Below are 20,542 nucleotides of genomic sequence, written 5' to 3'. Positions count from 1 at the left end.
AAAACATACAGGATGAAGAGAAATATTATTGATACTGTTTGGTGATACTTTCAAATGTATTGCGAAGTTACAATATCCGATTTACTGTACGTTACCCTTACACGTGGAGACCGCGTGTTGTTCAAGCACTTACGTCAAAGAGAACATTAGGGGGTCTCAAATGGACCTTACTTTGATACATCCTCAAGTGCGCTGCGCTGAGCCGCAAAATGCTGGTCTTATTCAGTCGCCTCGTTGCCATAGAAACCATCGGCACAATATTGGCAAGTTCGTTGATGTATCCATTCAATTTTTCTCGACGATGTTTCTCCGCCAAGTTCCGCTGTAAGCGACTGGAACTAGAAGATGGAGAAGGAACAAAGTGAATACATTCAGACATTACCAAATTAAACCAATTTGTTAAAAGAGTGGAAAATATCACTGTTTAAGTTAAAGACAATTACCAAAACGTTATAACTTCCGATCGAAATTATAACATCGTATGTAACAAGCAGAAAGAACAAGAGAGAGAAAGAAAAATAACTCAGCCACCGGTGAATATCGAAAATAACTTCAATGAAATACGTAACTAAGTATTGGTTACCATATTGTGATCACTGTTTCACGCGTATGGTTAAACTCTGTAGAAAATTTCAAATATATAAGTTGACGTTAACAGAAGAGATGTTTAAAGACAGAGGTGTTCAACCTGTACATTAATTATCTGACGACTTTAACTCGGGAACAATCATACCAATAAAGAAAGTTTACAAGTGAGCAGGAATACATTATTCCAGTTTAACTTTGAACTGTTTCAACAGCATGATTATGATTTTGGGATTCATACACTTTTTAGCACAAAAACTAAAGAATTTTTTCCTGGAATATTGGGGATAAAAAGAATGAGGCCAAAAGAATTTTATTCATATGTTAAACAGGATACTGGAAACAAAAATACGTATACTGCTGTATACCATATATTCCTGACATCAGCAAACAAATAACAAACATTTGGCAAAAATTAGTAACAAAATATGACATTCCAGTTAATACCAAATTTATTGAAAAACCAGGCACAAAAATACGTATTGTTTACTAATGAAGTGATATTAGCTGAAGTTATCGCGAATTAAAACACAAGTTTCTGGTTAGAATTATGACCAGAAGAGTCAGTATGATGTGCATCAGCGCTTCCCAGAGTCTGGAGGCGCAGATTATCTCTTGGGAGGTTGGTGGGGGGTGAAATTAATAACTCATTAAAGCACATATAGAATTTCAGTGTGTTTTCGGGTGTTATTTTTCGCCATTTTCTTAACTCTTTTTATTCATTTAGGAAAAGCGGGGAAGCGCGCAAGAATCAACACATACTAAGGATAGGGGACGTGGATGAAAATATTTTGGGAAGCACTGATCCATGTAATATAAAGGGCCCGGCATGGCCAAGCGTGTTAAGGCGTGCGACTCGTAATCTGAGGGTTGCAGGTTCGCATCCCCGTCGCGCCAAACATGCTTGCCCTTTCAGCCGTGAGGGCGTTATAATGTTACGGTCAATCCCATTATTCGTTGGTAAAAGAGTAGCCCAAGAGTTGGCGGTGGGTGTTAATGACTAGCTGCCTTCCTTCTCGTCTTACACTGCTCAATTAGGGACGGCTAGCACAGATAGCCCTTGAGTAGCTTTGTGCGAAATTCAAAATACAAATACAAATTAAATATAAAGTACTCCGACCACGTGTTTGAAAGGAAGCTTCCAAAATAAACTATACTGCAAAACACTAGTTATTATTACCAGTATTGACAATGAAACTGAAACTTTTATCAAACAAATAATGAATTGTACAATTTTATAAGCAACAAAATTAAAACCCACGAGAGCAAGAACTGCATTTTAAATCAATGGACACGATGAAATAATCGGTTTTACCGGACATGTTTCTCACACACGTTAGGTACTGCTGAGCATCAAGGGACATGTAGAATAGCGATGGAAATTTAGGTAGTTCTGTTGATCTTCAAGTATGGAGAGCTAGTTTAACAAAACCTAAGGCTTTTTAAGATTCATGGGAGTTCTGAATTTACAGATAAATAAATCTTCAGGATATTACAACAGGCACAATACAAACATTATAAGGTGTTAATAAGCCATCTGCAGATGAAATGTTCTTCACAATTTGTTACACTACCTGCAATGCCATTAACTACAAAAAACGAAAACATCTGTACAAACATTAAATATAAATAATAAAGAAAAATCTGTACAGCCATTAACTACAGAACGTAAAAAACGCCTCTGCAACCATAAAATATTGAGAATAGAAACACCTATAGAACCATTAACAACAGAGAATAAAAAACTTTAACAAATATTAACTACAAATAACAGATAACGCCCATATAAACATTAACCACAGAGAATAAAAAAACACCTGTATAAGCGTTAACTACAAAGAATTAAAAACACCTATAGAACCAAAAATACAGAAATGAAAAACCCCAGTACAAACATTAGTAAAAGAAAATAAAAACACCTGCACAACTACTAACTACAGGGAATAAAAATCACTTGTACAAACAGTAACTACACCAAATAGAGAAAAACACTCATAGAAAAATCAACCACAGAGAATAAAATACACAGGTACAACCATTAATTACAAACAATAAGAAATGATTGTGTAAGAAATAACTACTGAGAACCAAAATACAATTATTAAGTATAGATATTAAACACACCTATAGAACCAATAATTACAAACAATAAAACACCTGTACAAACATTAACTACATAACCAGAAAACACCTGTACAAACATTAACTACATAACCAGAAAACACTTGTAAAATCATAACTACAGAGACTAAAAAGCAGTAAAAACATTAATTACAGAAAATAAAATACATATCTACAGAATTAACTACACAGAAAAATATCTACAACCATTAACTATAGACAATAAAAAAGTGTACAAACAATAACTGCAGAGAAGAAAATACACTTGTACAATCATAAACTAAAGAGAATAATAAAAAAAGTGGTACAAACATTAAGTACATGGAATAAAATTCTCCTACCTGTCTAACAACTATTAACTACAGAAATACATGGAATAAAATTCTCCTACCTGTTTAACAACTATTAACTACAGAAATACATGGAATAAAATTCTCCTACCTGTCTAACAACTATTAACTACAGAAATACATGGAATAAAATTCTCCCACCTGTCTAACAACTATTAACTACAGAAATACATGGAATAAAATTCTCCTACTTGTTTAACAACTATTAACTACAGAAATATATGGAATAAAATTCTCCTACCTGTCTAACAACTATTAACTACAGAAATACATGGAATAAAATTCTCCTACCTGTCTAACAACTATTAACTACAGAAATACATGGAATAAAATTCTCCTACCTGTCTAACAACTATTAACTACAGAAATACATGGAATAAAATTCTCCTACCTGTCTAACAACTATTAACTACAGAAATACATGGAATAAAATTCTCCTACCTGTCTAACAACTATTAACTACAGAAATACATGGAATAAAATTCTCCTACCTGTCTAACAATTATTAACTACAGAAATACATGGAATAAAATTCTCCTACCTGTCTAACAACTATTAACTACAGAAATACATGGAATAAAATTCTCCTACCTGTCTAACAACTATTAACTATAGAAATACATGGAATAAAATTCTCCTACCTGTCTAACAACTATTAACTACAGAAATACATGGAATAAAATTCTCCTACCTGTCTAACAACTATTAACTACAGAAATACATGGAATAAAATTCTCCTACCTGTCTAACAACTATTAACTACAGAAATACATGGAATAAAATTCTCCTACCTGTCTAACAATTGTTAACTACAGAAATACATGGAATAAAATTCTCCTACCTGTCTAACAACTATTAACTACAGAAATACATGGAATAAAATTCTCCTACCTGTTTAACAACTATTAACTACAGAAATACATGGAATAAAATTCTCCTACCTGTCTAACAACTATTAACTACAGAAATACATGGAATAAAATTCTCCTACCTGTCTAACAACTATTAACTACAGAAATACATGGAATAAAATTCTCCTACCTGTCTAACAACTATTAACTACAGAAATACATGGAATAAAATTCTCCTACCTGTCTAACAATTATTAACTACAGAAATACATGGAATAAAATTCTCCTACCTGTCTGACAACTATTAACTACAGAAATACATGGAATAAAATTCTCCTACCTGTCTAACAACTATTAACTACAGAAATACATGGAATAAAATTCTCCTACCTGTCTGACAACTATTAACTACAGAAATACATGGAATAAAATTCTCCTACCTGTCTAACAACTATTAACTACAGAAATACATGGAATAAAATTCTCCTACCTGTCTAACAACTATTAACTACAGAAATACATGGAATAAAATTCTCCTACCTGTCTAACAATTATTAACTACAGAAATACATGGAATAAAATTCTCCTACCTGTCTAACAACTATTAACTACAGAAATACATGGAATAAAATTCTCCTACCTGTTTAACAACTATTAACTACAGAAATATATGGAATAAAATTCTCCTACCTGTCTAACAACTATTAACTACAGAAATACATGGGATAAAATTCTCCTACCTGTCTAACAACTATTAACTACAGAAATACATGGAATAAAATTCTCCTACCTGTCTAACAACTATTAACTACAGAAATACATGGAATAAAATTCTCCTACCTGTCTAACAACTATTAACTACAGAAATACATGGAATAAAATTCTCCTACCTGTCTAACAACTATTAACTACAGAAATACATGGAATAAAATTCTCCTACCTGTCTAACAACTATTAACTACAGAACATGAAAAAAAACAACAGATTATTCAAAGAAAATAAGAACATCAGCACATTTGTTTGTTTTTATTATGTGTAGTTAATGGTCAAACAGGTGTTTTTATTTTCAGTAGTTAATGTTTGTAGTGTTTTTGTTTTATGTAATTATTTTCAGCACACATTTTTTTTATTTCTTACAGTTTGTGGCTGTACAGGTGTTCCTTATTCTCTGTAGTTAATGTTTGTACAGATATTTTGTTCATTCTGTGTAGTTAATGATAATAACAGGATTTTTATTTTCTGTACCTTATTCCTGCACAAGTGTTTCTTATTCTCTATAATAAATAGTTGTACATGTTTTTGTTCTTTTACTTAATTCATATACAAGTGTTTTATTTTATGTAGTTAATGTTTGTACATGTGTATTTTATTCTATGTAGTTAATGTTTGTACTGGTGTTTTTATTCTATGTAGTTAATTTGTATGAAAGTGTTTTTTTATTATCTGTAGTTAATTGTTGGACAGGATTTTGTTCACTAAATTTAAAGTTTATATCCATGTTTGTTTATTTCCTGTGGTTAATGGTTGTACAATTTTTTATTCTCTGTAATTAATGTTTTTACTGGTGTTTTTATTCTCTGTAGTTAATGGTTGTACATGTTTTTAATCTCTTTAGTTAATTGGCATACATGTGTTTTTATTTTCTGTCATTAATGGTTCTACAAGTGTTTCTTATTCTCGAAAGTTAACGTTTGTACAGGTATTTTAATTCTCTGCAGTTAATTGTTATGTAGGTGTTTTTTATTCTCTACAGTTAATGGTTGCATGGGTGTTTTTCTATATTCTGTAGTTAATGGTTGTGTAGGTGTTTTTTAATTATCTGTTGTTAAATGTTGTACATGTTTTTATTTCTTGTAGTTTATTGTTATACTCATGTTTTTATTTCTTGTAGTTTATTGTTATACTCATGTTTTTAATTCTCTGTAGTTAATGTTTGTAGATGTGTTTTTATTATCTCTAGTTAGTGTTTGTACACTTGTTTTTTATTATCTGTAGTTAATTATTGTACATGTTTTTTTCTTTGCTGTAGTAAACGTTATTTTCTGTATCATATATTAGCTGCAGGTAATAATAAACACCAGTACAATGATTACCTATAGGTAATAATAAACACCAGTACAAACACTACATGTAGCAAATAAAAAAGACACTTGTACATCATAAACTAAACGGAATGGAAAACTGGTACAGATATTAACTACAAAAAATAAAATCACGTGTTCAAACAGTAAAAAATAGACGTACAATGATTAACTACAGATAATAGAACAAACATTAACTATGGAAAATAAAAACAATGGGTATAACTGTTAATTACAAAAAATACACAAACGTGCATAACAATTAACTGGAGAAAATAAAAAACACCTGTACATCAGTTAATTACAGAGAATAAAATACGCTTGTAGAACCATTAATTATAGTAAGAACTGTTAACTACAATAAGAAAAAACGCATAAAGCATAGTAAAAAAAACACAAGTGATAGAATAATTAAGTAGAGTAAAGAAGAACAACAAATGTAAATCTATAATAATATGTTCTGTGTACTTCTATGTGAAGACACACTGAATACAAGAGCCGGTTTCAAGACATATTTATTAAGGCAGAAACTGAAGAAAATTGTATTATGTTTTTGTACTAATTAAATATTTTTGGTGAAATCATATAATCAGAGACAACTAAGTTAAACTACAGCCATTCATTTTATCTCTTTTCTTCAATTCGATTCCTCTGACAAGTGAACGAAACTTATGTTATAAAACAGGATGAGTTGTTTGTTTAGAACTAAGCACAAAGCTACACAATGGGCTATCTGTGCACTGCCCGGCTTGGATATTGAAAGCCAGATTTAGGCAGTGTGAGTTTGCAGACATACTTTGTGTCATTCGGGGTCAAAACAGAGTGAAACAGACTTGATGACCTTAATTTCAAAAACTTATGTTTCTCATTCTTCGTATTTTAGGATGGAAGAGAACAAACAGAAAAAGTTTAGTTTTACATTACTTGAAGATTGAAGAACATTAGCATTTGTAATTAATATTATCAAGTCCGTTTCACTCTAATACTAAAACACACAATACTAATCAAAGTCAAACTACCATAAACACTTCAGCGACATCTCCGATATTAAAACACAACACTAAACTACATATTGTATGCCACAATACACCTTATGGGTATTAACACCTTAACTAATAAATCAGAGAACATTATTTCGACCTTCTTTTTTTGTTAACCTGAAGATGACCTACAGTTACGACAGAAAGTGTTCGTACACATGCATCCCGAGTAGTTTTTGCTCATATCTTAAAAAGTATTACGATAAGGCTAATAGATGTACAATATATTATAAACATTATATTAACACACATCTACATAAATTTTTATGTAAATTAAACGACAAATAAACTGTTTATAAACAAATAACCAAAAACAGAAGGAGCAGAAAGTGTTCGTACATTAAAGAACACGTGAAAAAACCTGATATTCCCGTTATTTTTTTTTAATTTTCCCCAATAAACAACAATATATTATTCCAGAACTAGACACTGGGTTCATAATTATTGGAATTTAACCAGCAAAAAATTTACTTCCGGCAATTTAGCGCCGTCTCTGTCATTATCTGCTTGGTCATCATGGCGAACAGGAAAGAACTGTCCAGTGATTAAAAAAACCGAATTATTGTAAAATACAAGTCTCGTGTGTCTCTTTCCGGTATTGCTACACAACTTAATGTGCCGAAATCTACTGTTCAAAGCATAATTGCCAAGTTTAACCTTACAGAATCAACTGCTAACCTCCCTCGTTCCGGAGGCCCAACCAAAATTCCAGAGAGAACAAAGAGAAAGGTTCTCAGAGAAGTTAGTAGGAACCCTCGCTTAACACGTAATGACACACAGAAACTGGTAAGGGAAACTAAGGTTGAAGTAAGCACCTCTACAGTTACGAACATGTTACGCTCTTCTGGATTCAAAGCATGCCGTCCTCGTAGAACTCCATATTTAAAGCCTGTTCATTTAGAAGCACGATTGAGGCATGCAAGAAAGCATGTAGATAAACCCTTTACCTATTGGAAGAGTATTCTTTGGTCAGACGAGACTAAAATCGAGATTTTCGGCCACAATGATGTTTGATATAATTTCCGTAAGGGGGAACGAAATATTCCAAAGAAAACCGTCCCTACAGTTAAACACGGAGGTGGCTAGCTCATGCTATGGGGTTCCTTCAGCTTTCCTGGTGTAGGCAGCCTTCACCACGTCAACGGAATCATGATAAAAGAAGAGTGCGTTGATATATTAGGCACTTATATCAAGAATGATGCTCGGAACTTGCGGCTTGGGCGTTGTTGGATCTTCCAGAACGACAACGACCCAAAGCACACATCGAAATATGTGCAATCCTAGTTGCAGAGGAACCATATAAGCGTTCTGGAGTGGCCATCGCAGTCATCCGATCTTAACCCAATTGAAAATGTTTGGCATGAGTTGAAGAGCAGGGTTCATCAGCGTCATCCGAAAAACTTGCAAGAGTTGGAGGCCTTCTGTAAAGAAGAATGGAAGAAAATACCAATCGAGTACTGTCAAACAATCATGGAGGGCTATGAGGAGAGATTGCGCCAAGTAATTCACCTGAAAGGCTACACAACTGACCATTAAAGTAGACGCACGAACACTTTCTGCTCCTCTTGTGTTCGATTATTTGTTTATAAACAGTTTATTTGTCGTTTAATTTACATAAAAATTTATGTAGATGTGTGTTAGTATAATATTTATAATATACTATACTTTCATTATCCTAATCGTGATACTTGTTAAGTTATGAGGAAAAAAACTACTCACGACGCAGGGGTACGAACACTTTCTATCGTAACTGTAAGAGGGTCGAAACGTTGTTCTCTGCTTTATTAGTAAAAGTGTTAATACCCATACAAGCAGTCCTGAGATACATTTTTATTTCAAGTGGGTTTCTCGTCATCACAAACAGGGCGCCTTAGTTTCTGTTTTTCAATCACATTTTGAATTTTAAAATTCTTCATTATTTCAACCAGCACAATGTAAAAGATACAACTGAACAAACTGTAAATGTGTTCAGTAAACAGTTCCTCCATTTGACAGTTTAAAAACCATTAAAATCTCAGCATAAATGGTGAAAAACAGGACAGAGAGAAAAATGCTCAATTAATTTCTAGTAAAAGGCTGGAACGTGAGCTGGAGTATCCACGTGATTGGGCTTATCTCTGTCTTGTATCAGAGTATTGAACACTAAGCTATCAGTATTGTTGCATAAGTATATGATATACATGTCTATGAATAGTGTTACATAAGTATGTGATACTAAGATAGCTATGAGTATTGTTACCCAAGGTTTTGATTTAGTTGTTATCGGTATTGTTACTTAAGTTTTGATATAGATATCACTATCAGTATTGTTATTTAAGTTTTGATATACATGTTGCTATCGGTATTGTTACTTACGTTTTGACTTAGATGTAGCTATTGGTATTGTTACGTAAGTTTTGATTTAGACTTGGTTACGACAAGTATAAGGCAAACCTAAGATGAGCAGTAATGTTACTGATACGTTTGAAGAAAGAATTATACAGTTTATATATATGTGTGTATGGGTGTGACTTTAAGCAGTAGTATTTTGGTCTATAATAGAAAGTCGCCACTACACATTTTCTTTCCAAGTTTCAATATTATGTGAAAAATTTTCTTTTTAAATTGTGACTTTCGCCTTCATATAGTTTGCTTTATCGCAGAACCACTCTCTAGAATATAGGCACTTTGTGCACAGAGGAAATCGAGACCGGAATTGTAGCGTGAGGAAGATAAATTTGAAATACCTACAAAGGTCATGCAATCTAGCACCTTCAACAGTCGCTCTCTACTCGAGACTAAACATTTAGTTACTACATAATGTCGAGAGGCGGCTCTACTGAGGTCTGAGGTTCATACAGACACTAAGACAGTCTACGTCAACAGCACCATGTCTTTGTGTATGCATTTTGGTTTTCTTGGCAGTTGCGTTTCCTGGATCAGGTACAAATGTACTCGATGTAAGAACTTGTAACAAATCACCAACAGTTGGCGCGACGACACTAGTGTACATAATCGCTGGGATATGTTTACTTTTCTTTATGAAAATAACTTTATTCTGAAAATAAACGTCAGTTACAAAGATATGTTAATAGCTGTCTTATAATCGTCTCAGTTAATTAGTTTTGTTTATATTGATCTTCTAATATATCAGTAAATTAGTTTTGTTAATATTGATCTTCCAATATCTCAGTTTTCTTAATATTGATCTCCCAATACCTCAGTTAATTAGTTTTGTTAATATTGATCTCCCAATATCTCAGTTAATTAGTTTTGTTAATATTGATCTCCCAATATCTCAGTTAATTAGTTTTGTTAATATTGATCTCAGTTAGTTTTCTTAATATTGATCTCCCAATACCTCAGTTAATTAGTTTTGTTAATATTGATCTCCCAATATCTCAGTTAATTAGTTTTGTCAATATTGATCTCCCAATATCTCAGTTAATTATTTTTGTTAATATTGATCTCCCAATATCTCAGTTGATTAGTTTTGTTAATATTGATCTCCCAATATCTCAGTTAATTAGTTTTGTTAATATTGATCTCCCAATATCTCAGTTAATTAGTTTTGTTAATATTGATCTTCCAATATCTCAGTTAGTTTTGTTAATATTGATCTTCCAATATCTCAGTTTTGTTAATATTGATCTCCCAATATCTCGGTTAATTAGTTTTGTTAATATTGATCTTCCAACATCTCGGTTAATTAGTTTTGTTAATATTGATCTTCCAATATCTCGGTTAATTAGTTTTGTTAATATTGATCTTCCAATATCTCAGTTAATTAGTTTTGTTAATATTGATCTCCCAACATCTCAGTTAATTAGTTTTGTTAATATTGATCTTCCAATATCTCGGTTAATTAGTTTTGTTAACATTGATCTCCCAATATCTCGGTTAATTAGTTTTGTTATTATTGATCTTCCAATATCTCAGTTAATTAGTTTTGTTAACATTGATCTTCCAATATTTCAGTTAATTAGTTTTGTTAATATTGATCTTCCAGTATCTCAGTTAGTTTTGTTAATATTGATCTCCCAACATCTCAGTTAATTAGTTTTGTTAATATTGATCTCCCAATATCTGTTAATTAGTTTTGTTAATACTGATCTCCCAATATCTCAGTTAATTAGTCTTGTTAATATTGATCTTCCAATATCTCAGTTAGTTTTCTTAATATTGATCTCCCAATACCTCAGTTAATTAGTTTTGTTAATATTAATCTCCCAATATCTCAGTTAATTAGTTTTGTTAATATTGATCTCCCAATACATCAGTTAATTAGTTTTGTTAATATTAATCTCCCAATATCTCAGTTAATTAGTTTTGTTAATATTGATCTCCCAATATCTCAGATAATTATTTTTGTTAATATTGATCTCCCAATATCTCAGTTAATTAGTTTTGTTAATATTGATCTTCCAATATCTCAGTTAGTTTTGTTAATATTGATCTCCCAATATCTCAGTTAATTAGTTTTGTTAATATTGATCTTCCAATATCTCAGTTTTTGCATATAAATTTCTCAACAAGTGGGTTTCTCGACATCACTGATTATTATCTCAGTTTTGTTAATATTGATCTTCCAATATCTCAGTTAATTCGTTTCGTTAATGTCTATATATTCTAATAAGCTCAGTACTTTGACTGGATAATACTTATATAAGAATAACCACAGTCACCCGTTCTCTCCATGACTATATGTTTGTAATTAAGACAGTAGTGAAGAAGATAAGACGAGGGTCAAGATGCTCGAATTATCTGGTAGTTTTATTTTAAGGTAATTTGATACGTTAAGACAATTTTATTTGAATTATTTTGTGAAAGATAAAAATAACCAAACACCGAGAATCCGATTCTCTCCAACAATAAGTTTACAGAGAAGCTTATTCTCTCCAATAATAAGTTTGTAGAGTGGCTAATTCTCTCCAACAATAAGTTTACAGAGAAGCTGATTCTCTCCAATAATAAGTTTGTAGAGTGGCTAATTCTCTTCAACAATACGTTTACAGAGTGGCTGATTCTCTCCAACAATGTGCTTCCCTTTAAGGTGTGTTTGTAGAGTGGCCGTTCCCACTAAGAATAAGTTCTTTATTTGTTTTCTTGTGTTGGTAAAAATTAGCCATCGGTGATCTTTCCAACTATAAAGTGTTTGTTGGTTGTTTGTGAGTTTATAAATATAATGCTTTTATTTTGTATTTTGTGGTAATATTACATTTTGCACACAAAGCAAATTTTTGATGACGAGAAACCCACTTGAAGTATGAAGATGACCTAGGAAGGTCGAAATGTTGTTCTTTCCTTGTTAATACGTGTCAATACCCATGCCAGCCGTTCTGAGATATAAAGAATATTTTTTTAATAACTACCTTGAATTTTTGTCGTTTGCCCCACCCTGAAAACGAATAAGGTTTTTTCTTCCCCATACCCAAAGTAGGTGATCTGATAGGTTTGATTACAATGTTTTTGTTAAACCTTCAGTATGGTACAAAAAGTAGATGTATACAGATGGCAGGTGGCAATCGTGGTTAATATATCTTTGCCGTACCTTTTCGGTTGGGGAATTTTCGTTGAAGTAGAAAATACACATTAAAAAGCATTTGGAAAGAGTACAAAAGAATGAATACAAAGTGTACATTTATTTCGGAACTTCTGGAGGTATTATCCCTCCTTCTCTGATTTGTCGTTGTTTTCATTACTTCACAACTGTTAATTTGAACAGCCTAGGGTATTTAACCTTAGTTGTAGTATCTCGATTAACAGCAAAACACTATATACAGTTTAAATAAAATAGGTTGAAGAGAAACTGAAATATGTTCTTCTTACTCAATACTGTTTCAATTTTCTGATTTGGATTCAGACCGTTCTTGATGAGACAGTTAACCCTCTTTGTATACTTTTCAGGTTTTATATTATTTTTTCGTTTTTCACCAGAGTAAACTTATGACAACATGGTATGTTTCAATGTTCATCGTTTTGTATTTCTGATAGTTCGAAACATATTGGTTTATGCTTTGAACTGCCTAGTAAAGAACTCAGTATGGATTTCCACTTCGGACAGATAAAACTTGAAAAATTCATATCAAATATCAAATTTGAAATTCGATGATTGAAGATTATCTACTCTTGTATCAGAACTGTTTGGTAACAATCACAGAGATGAATTAAACAATCATCCTACAACCACAAAATTATGGATGAAGTAAACAACCATCCTACAAGCACATCATTATGGATGGAGTAAACAACCATCCTACAAACACAAAATCATGGATGGATGGTTGGTTGGTTCGATGTTTCATGGTGCAAAGTAACTAGGCTATCTGCGCCAAACATCCGGTGAAAAGTTAAAGTAAAATTATTAAAATTCATAAAAGGAAATTAAGGTAAAACAAAATAGATTAATTTTTGAATTAAAAATATAAATAGCATAAAATCCAAATTTTACATCTAGTCTAGAGCGGTAAGAGAAAAACTACAGTAATACAAGTTGTAAAAGGCTTTCTGTAGCATAACTATAATTATCGTAACTTGCCAAGATGACTAACGGGTAAGTTCAAAAATAGCGTTAGTTACCTGAAGTTGGTCTTTCCAGTTCTGGTTTCGAGTTATTTAACGTTACGGCCATTTTCTAATTTCAAATCCAACTAGATGTACTTTAATTCTTAAAAGGGAATCACATTAAAGAGTTCTAATGTATGAATTAAAAAACTTAAATAGAATTAAAACATGAATGGCCTTTAAAAACGCTAAAGACATTTCTAAAGTGAGTAGTGTCACTATCGCCAATAACACTGTATAACATTATGGATAAACCTTGGGACAGAACATGGTGCCGTCGTTGAGAGTCGTAACGACAGCAAGACAGTAAAATGTGGCTTATTGTGACCTGAGTGTTACATAGATAATACATCGGTGCATTAGTTCTAGATAAAAAAAAACAAAAAACGATGAGTTAAAAACTGTGACCAATGAGTAGTTTAGTTAAAACAACTTCCTCTTTCCGATCCTTACGTAAGCAAGATAGCCAAAGTCCAATAGAAGGTTTTATTTGGAAAAGATTGTTTTCACGTTGCTCACTCTAAATCGACTGCCAACTGGCACGTAGCCAAGCCTTGAATACAGGACCATCGTCCATATACGTAACAGGAAATTTGTTTGTTTGTTTTGGAACTTTGCACAAAACTACTCGAGGGCTATCTGTGCTAGCCGTCCCTAATTTAGCAGTGTAAGACTAGAGGGAAGGCAGCTAGTCATCACCACCCACCGCCAACTCTTGGGCTACTCTTTTACCAACGAATAGTGGGAGTGACCGTCACATTATAACGCCCCCACGGCTGGGAGGGCGAGCATGTTTGGCGCGACTAGGGCGTGAACCCGCGACCCTCAGATTACGAAGCGCACGCCTTAACGCGCTAGGCCATGCCAGGCCCTGTAACAGGAAAAGCAGTGATAGTGCCAGAGCAGATAGATTTAGCTGTTGTGTCAGTAAGCTCGTTCCTGTGAATACCAACGTGGTACAGTATCCAGAAAAACTGAATATAAGTATATGTTAAAGAGAAATGGGCCAATCGGTTTTGAATATCGGCGAGAACAGGATGAGAACTAACGTGAAGTGATTCCAGAGACACTAGAGAAACGAGTCTGTATAAATAGGGCAATTTGAGTACTGCTTAGCTTCTGTGTGATCCAGGGCAAGAGAAATGGCGTACAGTTCAGCAGTGAACACAGAAAGCTGCAGAGGATATTCTGCACGAAACCACCGAACCACAACAAATATGGCAGAGCCCATAGATTCACCTGTTTTTAAACCATCAGAATAAACAGGAATGAAAGGATGGTTCGAATGATGTTCAGCAAATAACAGACAGTATTTCCAATCGGAAGTGTTTGCTTTTCTCTGATGACTTAAACATAGGTCAAATTTGAGAACTGTAATACGTCATGGTGGGATGGGCAACCAGCAGATACAGCAATGTTATCCAAGGATAGATCCAATTCATCAAATTGCGCCTAGATACGAAGACCAAAAGGATGAATGACAGATCGTCTATTCTGAAAACGTATGGCCCACCGAGGAAGGAAAACAACCCCAGGGGGGATGCTTTGATAAAGAACGAAGTTTCGAAGCATACAGTAAAGACAGAACGGAGTCCAGCATCTTTAAAGCCGAGATCCTGGCAGAGACCTAGACCAGTGATCCATAGTCTAGTTTCGATCCAATAAGAGCACAATATATCTTTAGCATAGAACACTGATCCTCTCCCCAAGTAGTGGGAGAGAGAACATGGAGAATGTTCAGTGTTCTTGTACATTTGAAAAGTAGAAAAGAACGAGAAAATATCGAACCCACACAAACTTGGAATCGCCTGTCCATTAAAAAAATTTCAATAAAAATGGGCAAATGACCATGTAACCCATATAAATGGAGGTTTCGCAAAATGCCATACCTCCATGTTGTATCATAAGCCTTTTCAATGTCAAATAATATTGATACAAGATGCTGTCGTTTGAGAAGGGCTTCTCCGATTGACGTTTCAAGTCGAATAGGTGGTCCATGGTAGAGCGCTGTCGTCGGAACCCACACTAGATGGGCGAGAGGAGGTTGTTTGATTCGAGGAACTATACAAGACGAGCATTAACTATCATCTCTAAGGTCTTGCAGAGATAGCTCGTCAAAGCAATTGGACGGTAGTTTGAAGGAAACTTGGAATCTCTCCTAGCCTTAGAGAAAGGTAGGACAATAGCCTAACACCAGGCATTAGGATAAACATTCTCCTGCCACATTCAGTTAAAAACAATCAGAAAAAAAAGAGGAGATAGTTGGCACAGCATTTCAGTGTGCACCATCAGACCGATGAAGGGCCAGTTTGAGATCGATTGGTGTAAAGGGACGATTATAGTCATAGAGACAATCAGCTCGAAAGGAAAAAGGTGATCGCTTTACCTGAATCTTGATGGCTAAGAAGGTGGAGGATGAAGCAGAAGTGCAAGATACCTGGCAAAAGCTTTCACCTAGGGTATCGGCGATGCTCTGGGTATCAGCTACTTCCTGGCCATCAGAGAGCAAAATGGAGAGGGGGAGAGAATTATATTTCCCACTGACCATTCGAATCTTGTCCCATATGACTTTGCAACTGGTGGTAGAAGATATGCTGGTTGTGAACTTAATCCAAGAGCTTTGACATCTTATCCACCGAGCATGTGCACGGGCCTGCTGGAAAGCGATGCAGTGCGAAGGTGTGGGACACCTACGAAAAGTATCCTAGGCCCACTTTTGAGCCTTTCGTGCCATGTGGCAGGCAGGATTCCACCACGGACGAGGATATTGTGGAAAACGTGTCAAGGTTTTATAAATACATTGAGCAGCTGCCTGTATAGTATAGTCAGTTACTGCTGCCACACAGTCGCCTATTGATGGCTTAGAGACGATGGTAAGATGAAGTTTGCAAAAGCAGTGAAAGATGGCCAGTTTGCTTCATCCAGCTTCCACTGGGACACGTGGGTCAGGTGGCATCGACCACGGCCAGTCTATCTCAAAATTATAGGAAATTGATCACTGCCTCGTGTGTTATTGTCAACCCTCCAAGAAAAGTGGGAAAACAGTAAAGGGGAACTGAGAGATCAATAGCAGTAAAGGATTGACTAGGCACATGGAAATTAGTAGAGGAGCCAGTATTGAAAAGAGAAAGGTCGTGATCAGAGAGCATACGCTCTACAAAGCGACCCCTCCTATTAATGTCAGAACTTCCCCAGAGAGGATGATGTCCATTAAAGTCCCCTAGGATTAAAAAGGGAGACAGCTACTGTTCATAGATAGCATCAAGGGATAAGTGATCATAGGTCTCTCCAGGCAACAGGTAGAGATAACAATCAGTGATGGTACAACCCAAGAAAACACGGATGGCTACGGCCTCCAAGGGTGTGTCGAGTGGCAAAGACAAGGTGGGCACATGCTGATCAACCAACAGTGCCACCCCTTCAAGCACTCGTCCATCACACAGCCAGTCGTTTCTGTACAAAGAAAACTGCTGAAAGGTGATCGTATCGGCAGGTCTGAGAAATGTTTCATGTAAAAAAAGACAATGAATGGTAGGAAGCAATCAGTGCTTTGACGTCATCCAGGTTAGAACGTAAACCTCGATAGTTCCATTGCATTAAGGTAACCACTTTTATTTGTGTGTAGACGAGCTGGGCAGAGAACCCTTCTGTTTACGACCACGTCAATTTTCCTTACTTTCCTTATTCCAGAGAGGTATATCGACCTCCATGGATCCTGCCCTTGGTCGAATGGGCAGGTCTTTATTGTTGGAAGAGGATTCCAGCGACTGAGAACGTGGACGAATGATTGCTTTGCATCTTGGGGTGGGAGAAGATGTACCCGGAACCAAAAGAAGAGGATCCTGGGGTTTGTTAGAGACAGAGATATGTTTTGACGTTGATTCATCAGCTTTTTAACCATGAAGGTCAAAAGACTTTTCATTCACTTTGAGAACGATTCTTTTGAAGGCACAGAGAGATCTGTCTGCACTCCCACTGTAGTACTGGAACGAAGTGCAGCAGCATACGTCCGAGATGAAGTGGTGGACAGCGACTTTCGAGCCTCAGGGTAACTAATGTTTTGAATCGTCTTCAAACGCTGCACCTCTTTTTCTTCCAACCATTTTGGGCAAGAACAAAAGTAGGACGGGCGAGAGCGATTGGAATTGACGAAATGAGGGTCCGTTTCACACTCACAGACATCGTAGTCCTTGCCACCATAACAAGCATACGTCAAGAAACCACGACATGATGTCTTCGAGTGACCAAACCCCTGACACTGGAAACATCTGAGAGGGTTTGGAATGTATGGCTGTGCCTTGCAATTAAGATAACCTGCCTTCATGGTGGCAAGTCGACGTGGTGATGTAAATGTTAAAATGAGGTCAATGGTTGGCATTATAATTCCATCTTTGCGAGTGAAGATATGCCTCACTGCAGAAACACCTTTTGGTGGAGAAACCAGCAAGAATCTCTGACTCGGGGATGTTCTTCAAATCTCTCTCAGCAATAACTGCTCGTGACAAATTCAAAGTAGCATGGGGAGTAACCTCAACAGGTATATCCCCAATCCCCTTTGAATGCAAGAGGAGTTCACTGTGTTGAGATGTGGATTTTTCCACCAATATGTCACCAGAGTGAAGCTTTTTGATCGACCTTGGAGAGCCAGCAAGTTACTTTAGTCCCTTCTGAATGTAAAAGGGAGGCATCTGCCCTAAAGGTTTGTATGAAAGAGAATGTAGTGTAAGAAAATGAGGTACAAGATATTGAAGACTGCTGCTCAGAATCTTTAAGGCGTGGCCGTTTACTTATGGACTGTTTTTCATTATTTTATTTAAGTTTTTATTTGGAAAATCCATAATAAAAATATTTTGGTGTCCACTTACCCCACCCACCAAGAAGCCCTACGAGGGGACGCACTACAATGTGAAACAAGGACACTGCAGCAATGCCAGGGTTTCGGGAGCTTTATACATAAACACCAGCATTAGATAAAATGTCCATAACACCTGTTGAGAACATCCAATACTGGTACTTGGTTGACCCTAGCCCAAGTGGACCTGCCCGTCTACAAGAATTCAAGACTAAAGTGGTGTGTTAGGGTTGGACCCCTCAACCACCAGGATCATCTCTTCCCCCTCACGGGTCACCACGCACGGCAAACACATGGGTGGATGTTTAGATCCCAGAGGAGGTAAACTGAAAAAACAGAATGTTCCATGGTAGGTCCCATTCACCACGTACATGAATCCACACTTAGGAGATTATGGATGGAATAGACACCATGCTACAAGAACATCATTACAGATGGAGTAAACAACCATCCTAATTTAGCAGTGTAAGATTAGAGGGAAGGCAGCTAGTCATCACCACCCACCACCAACTTTTGGGCTATTCTTTTACCAACAAATAGTGGGATTGACCACATAACACCTTATAACACCCCCACGGCTGAAAGGGCGAACATGTTTGGTGTGACAGGGATTGGAACCCACGACCCTCGGATTACGAGTCGAATGTTTTATCCACCTGGCCATGCCGGGCCCTTAAAATGGTGAACATCCGGTATTAAAGAATCAAAGGTGTAAGAGACAAATCGAAAGTAGGGATGCAAGGTTTGTTAGTACAGGATTTAAGACTCGCTTGGGCTCTGAATGCAATATTACGCATCTTCCTGTTTTTTCTTGAGAGTAAGTTTCCAAATTTTGATGCATTTTTACTGGAAAATATTGAAAAATGGGAAGATAAGCGCCGTCTCCTGGCTTCCAATAATGAGAATAAATTTCAATACCGCTCACTCCTCCCTTTCAGAAAACACATTTGATTTTCACAGCACACTCACAGATAAAAGTGCGAAGTGTTAGCGACATCAAGTATGGAACCTCGGACCCTTCCATCCGCAGTCTAAGATACAGTCCATGACATATTTGTTTTCGTAACACAATACTTATTTCCCTGAACAGTTAAGTATATTATTCGATGAGTAATGGTATTAATTCATTTTTTGCACTATCACTTCATATTTATGATAACGAACATTTTCCAAAATCATTTTTCAATAACGTAATTGTTTATTTCACATTAAAACCTACAAGTGGAGGAAACCTGACTTCAGACTTATTAAAAGTTTGGTTACATTTAGGTTAGGTTACACCTTTTAAACACCAGAGGTGCAGCAATATTTTTCTGTATAAATTTGTTGACGTAACTAGACCATAACAATTATTAGTAGAGTATGACTACCTACCATATAAGGGTATGTGTGAAATGAAGTCAAGTGCTTTAACCTATTACATTTAGCAAGATTTTGTTGTTGTTTTGACACTGGCACTTCTTATCGTTTTTTGTTTTGTTCACTTAATAGTATCATATTTTCCTAGCAAATTAGAATTACTTTGTGAATACTCAAATATTTGTAACAATAACTTTATAAGAAACTAAGAATTACAGCATTTAACATAGCATTTGCGGGCTTCTCTAGTTCCAAGATATTTATTTCATGAATATTTTAAATATTCATTATATTTAATATATATTATAATTTAAATGACTATTAATAAACATCTATGTTTCATTTAACTAGTGAAGGGGTTTGGTGGGGGTTAAACCTCCTGATATTAACTTAAGAGCTCTCAAAACGTGATCCTTAGAACCGTGTATTATCTAAATGTATGCAGGGTTCATTATTTGTCTTATGTAACGCAGGTACCTTAAAGAAGTTTTTTGTTTGAAATGGTTAATGTCTGCAATTATTATAGCTTTGTTTCTGGTTGAGTAGATTCAACTTGATAAGCAAATGTTTTTACTTTTGCCAAAGAATACATCAAAGAAACCTTCAATACCTGCACCTGAAGGAATCCTGATTAGACAGTGTAGGTATAAAAAAAAACAGTGGTAGTTAAAACTTATTCAATAGACTACATTGAAAACATTCACCGAAACGCCATGAAAACTTTCTTTTGTTAACTTTGCTGTTTTTATAATGTTAAAAT

General features: G+C 35.2%; 1 protein-coding gene across 7 annotated transcripts in view; it reads right to left on the bottom strand.

The window, feature by feature from the left end:
* LOC143230005 (hypoxia-inducible factor 1-alpha-like) overlaps nt 1-20,542 on the bottom strand; it is a 176,416-nt gene that overhangs the window by 48,021 nt on the left and 107,853 nt on the right. For 6 of the 7 annotated variants that reach the window (XM_076462946.1, XM_076462945.1, XM_076462947.1 and 3 more), the window contains one exon: nt 172-338. In XM_076462946.1, the coding sequence (XP_076319061.1) occupies nt 172-338 (167 nt within the window). Of the gene's footprint in view, nt 1-171; nt 339-13,586; nt 13,920-20,542 lie in introns of those variants that run through there. The other variant, XM_076462950.1, reaches the window with a different exon arrangement.

The sequence above is a fragment of the Tachypleus tridentatus genome, chromosome 10 (assembly GCF_004210375.1).
Source record: "Tachypleus tridentatus isolate NWPU-2018 chromosome 10, ASM421037v1, whole genome shotgun sequence".
Taxonomy (NCBI): Eukaryota; Metazoa; Arthropoda; class Merostomata; order Xiphosura; family Limulidae; genus Tachypleus; species Tachypleus tridentatus.
Note: the sequence above shows the minus strand (reverse complement) of the source record. Positions and strands in the feature narration are given on the sequence as shown.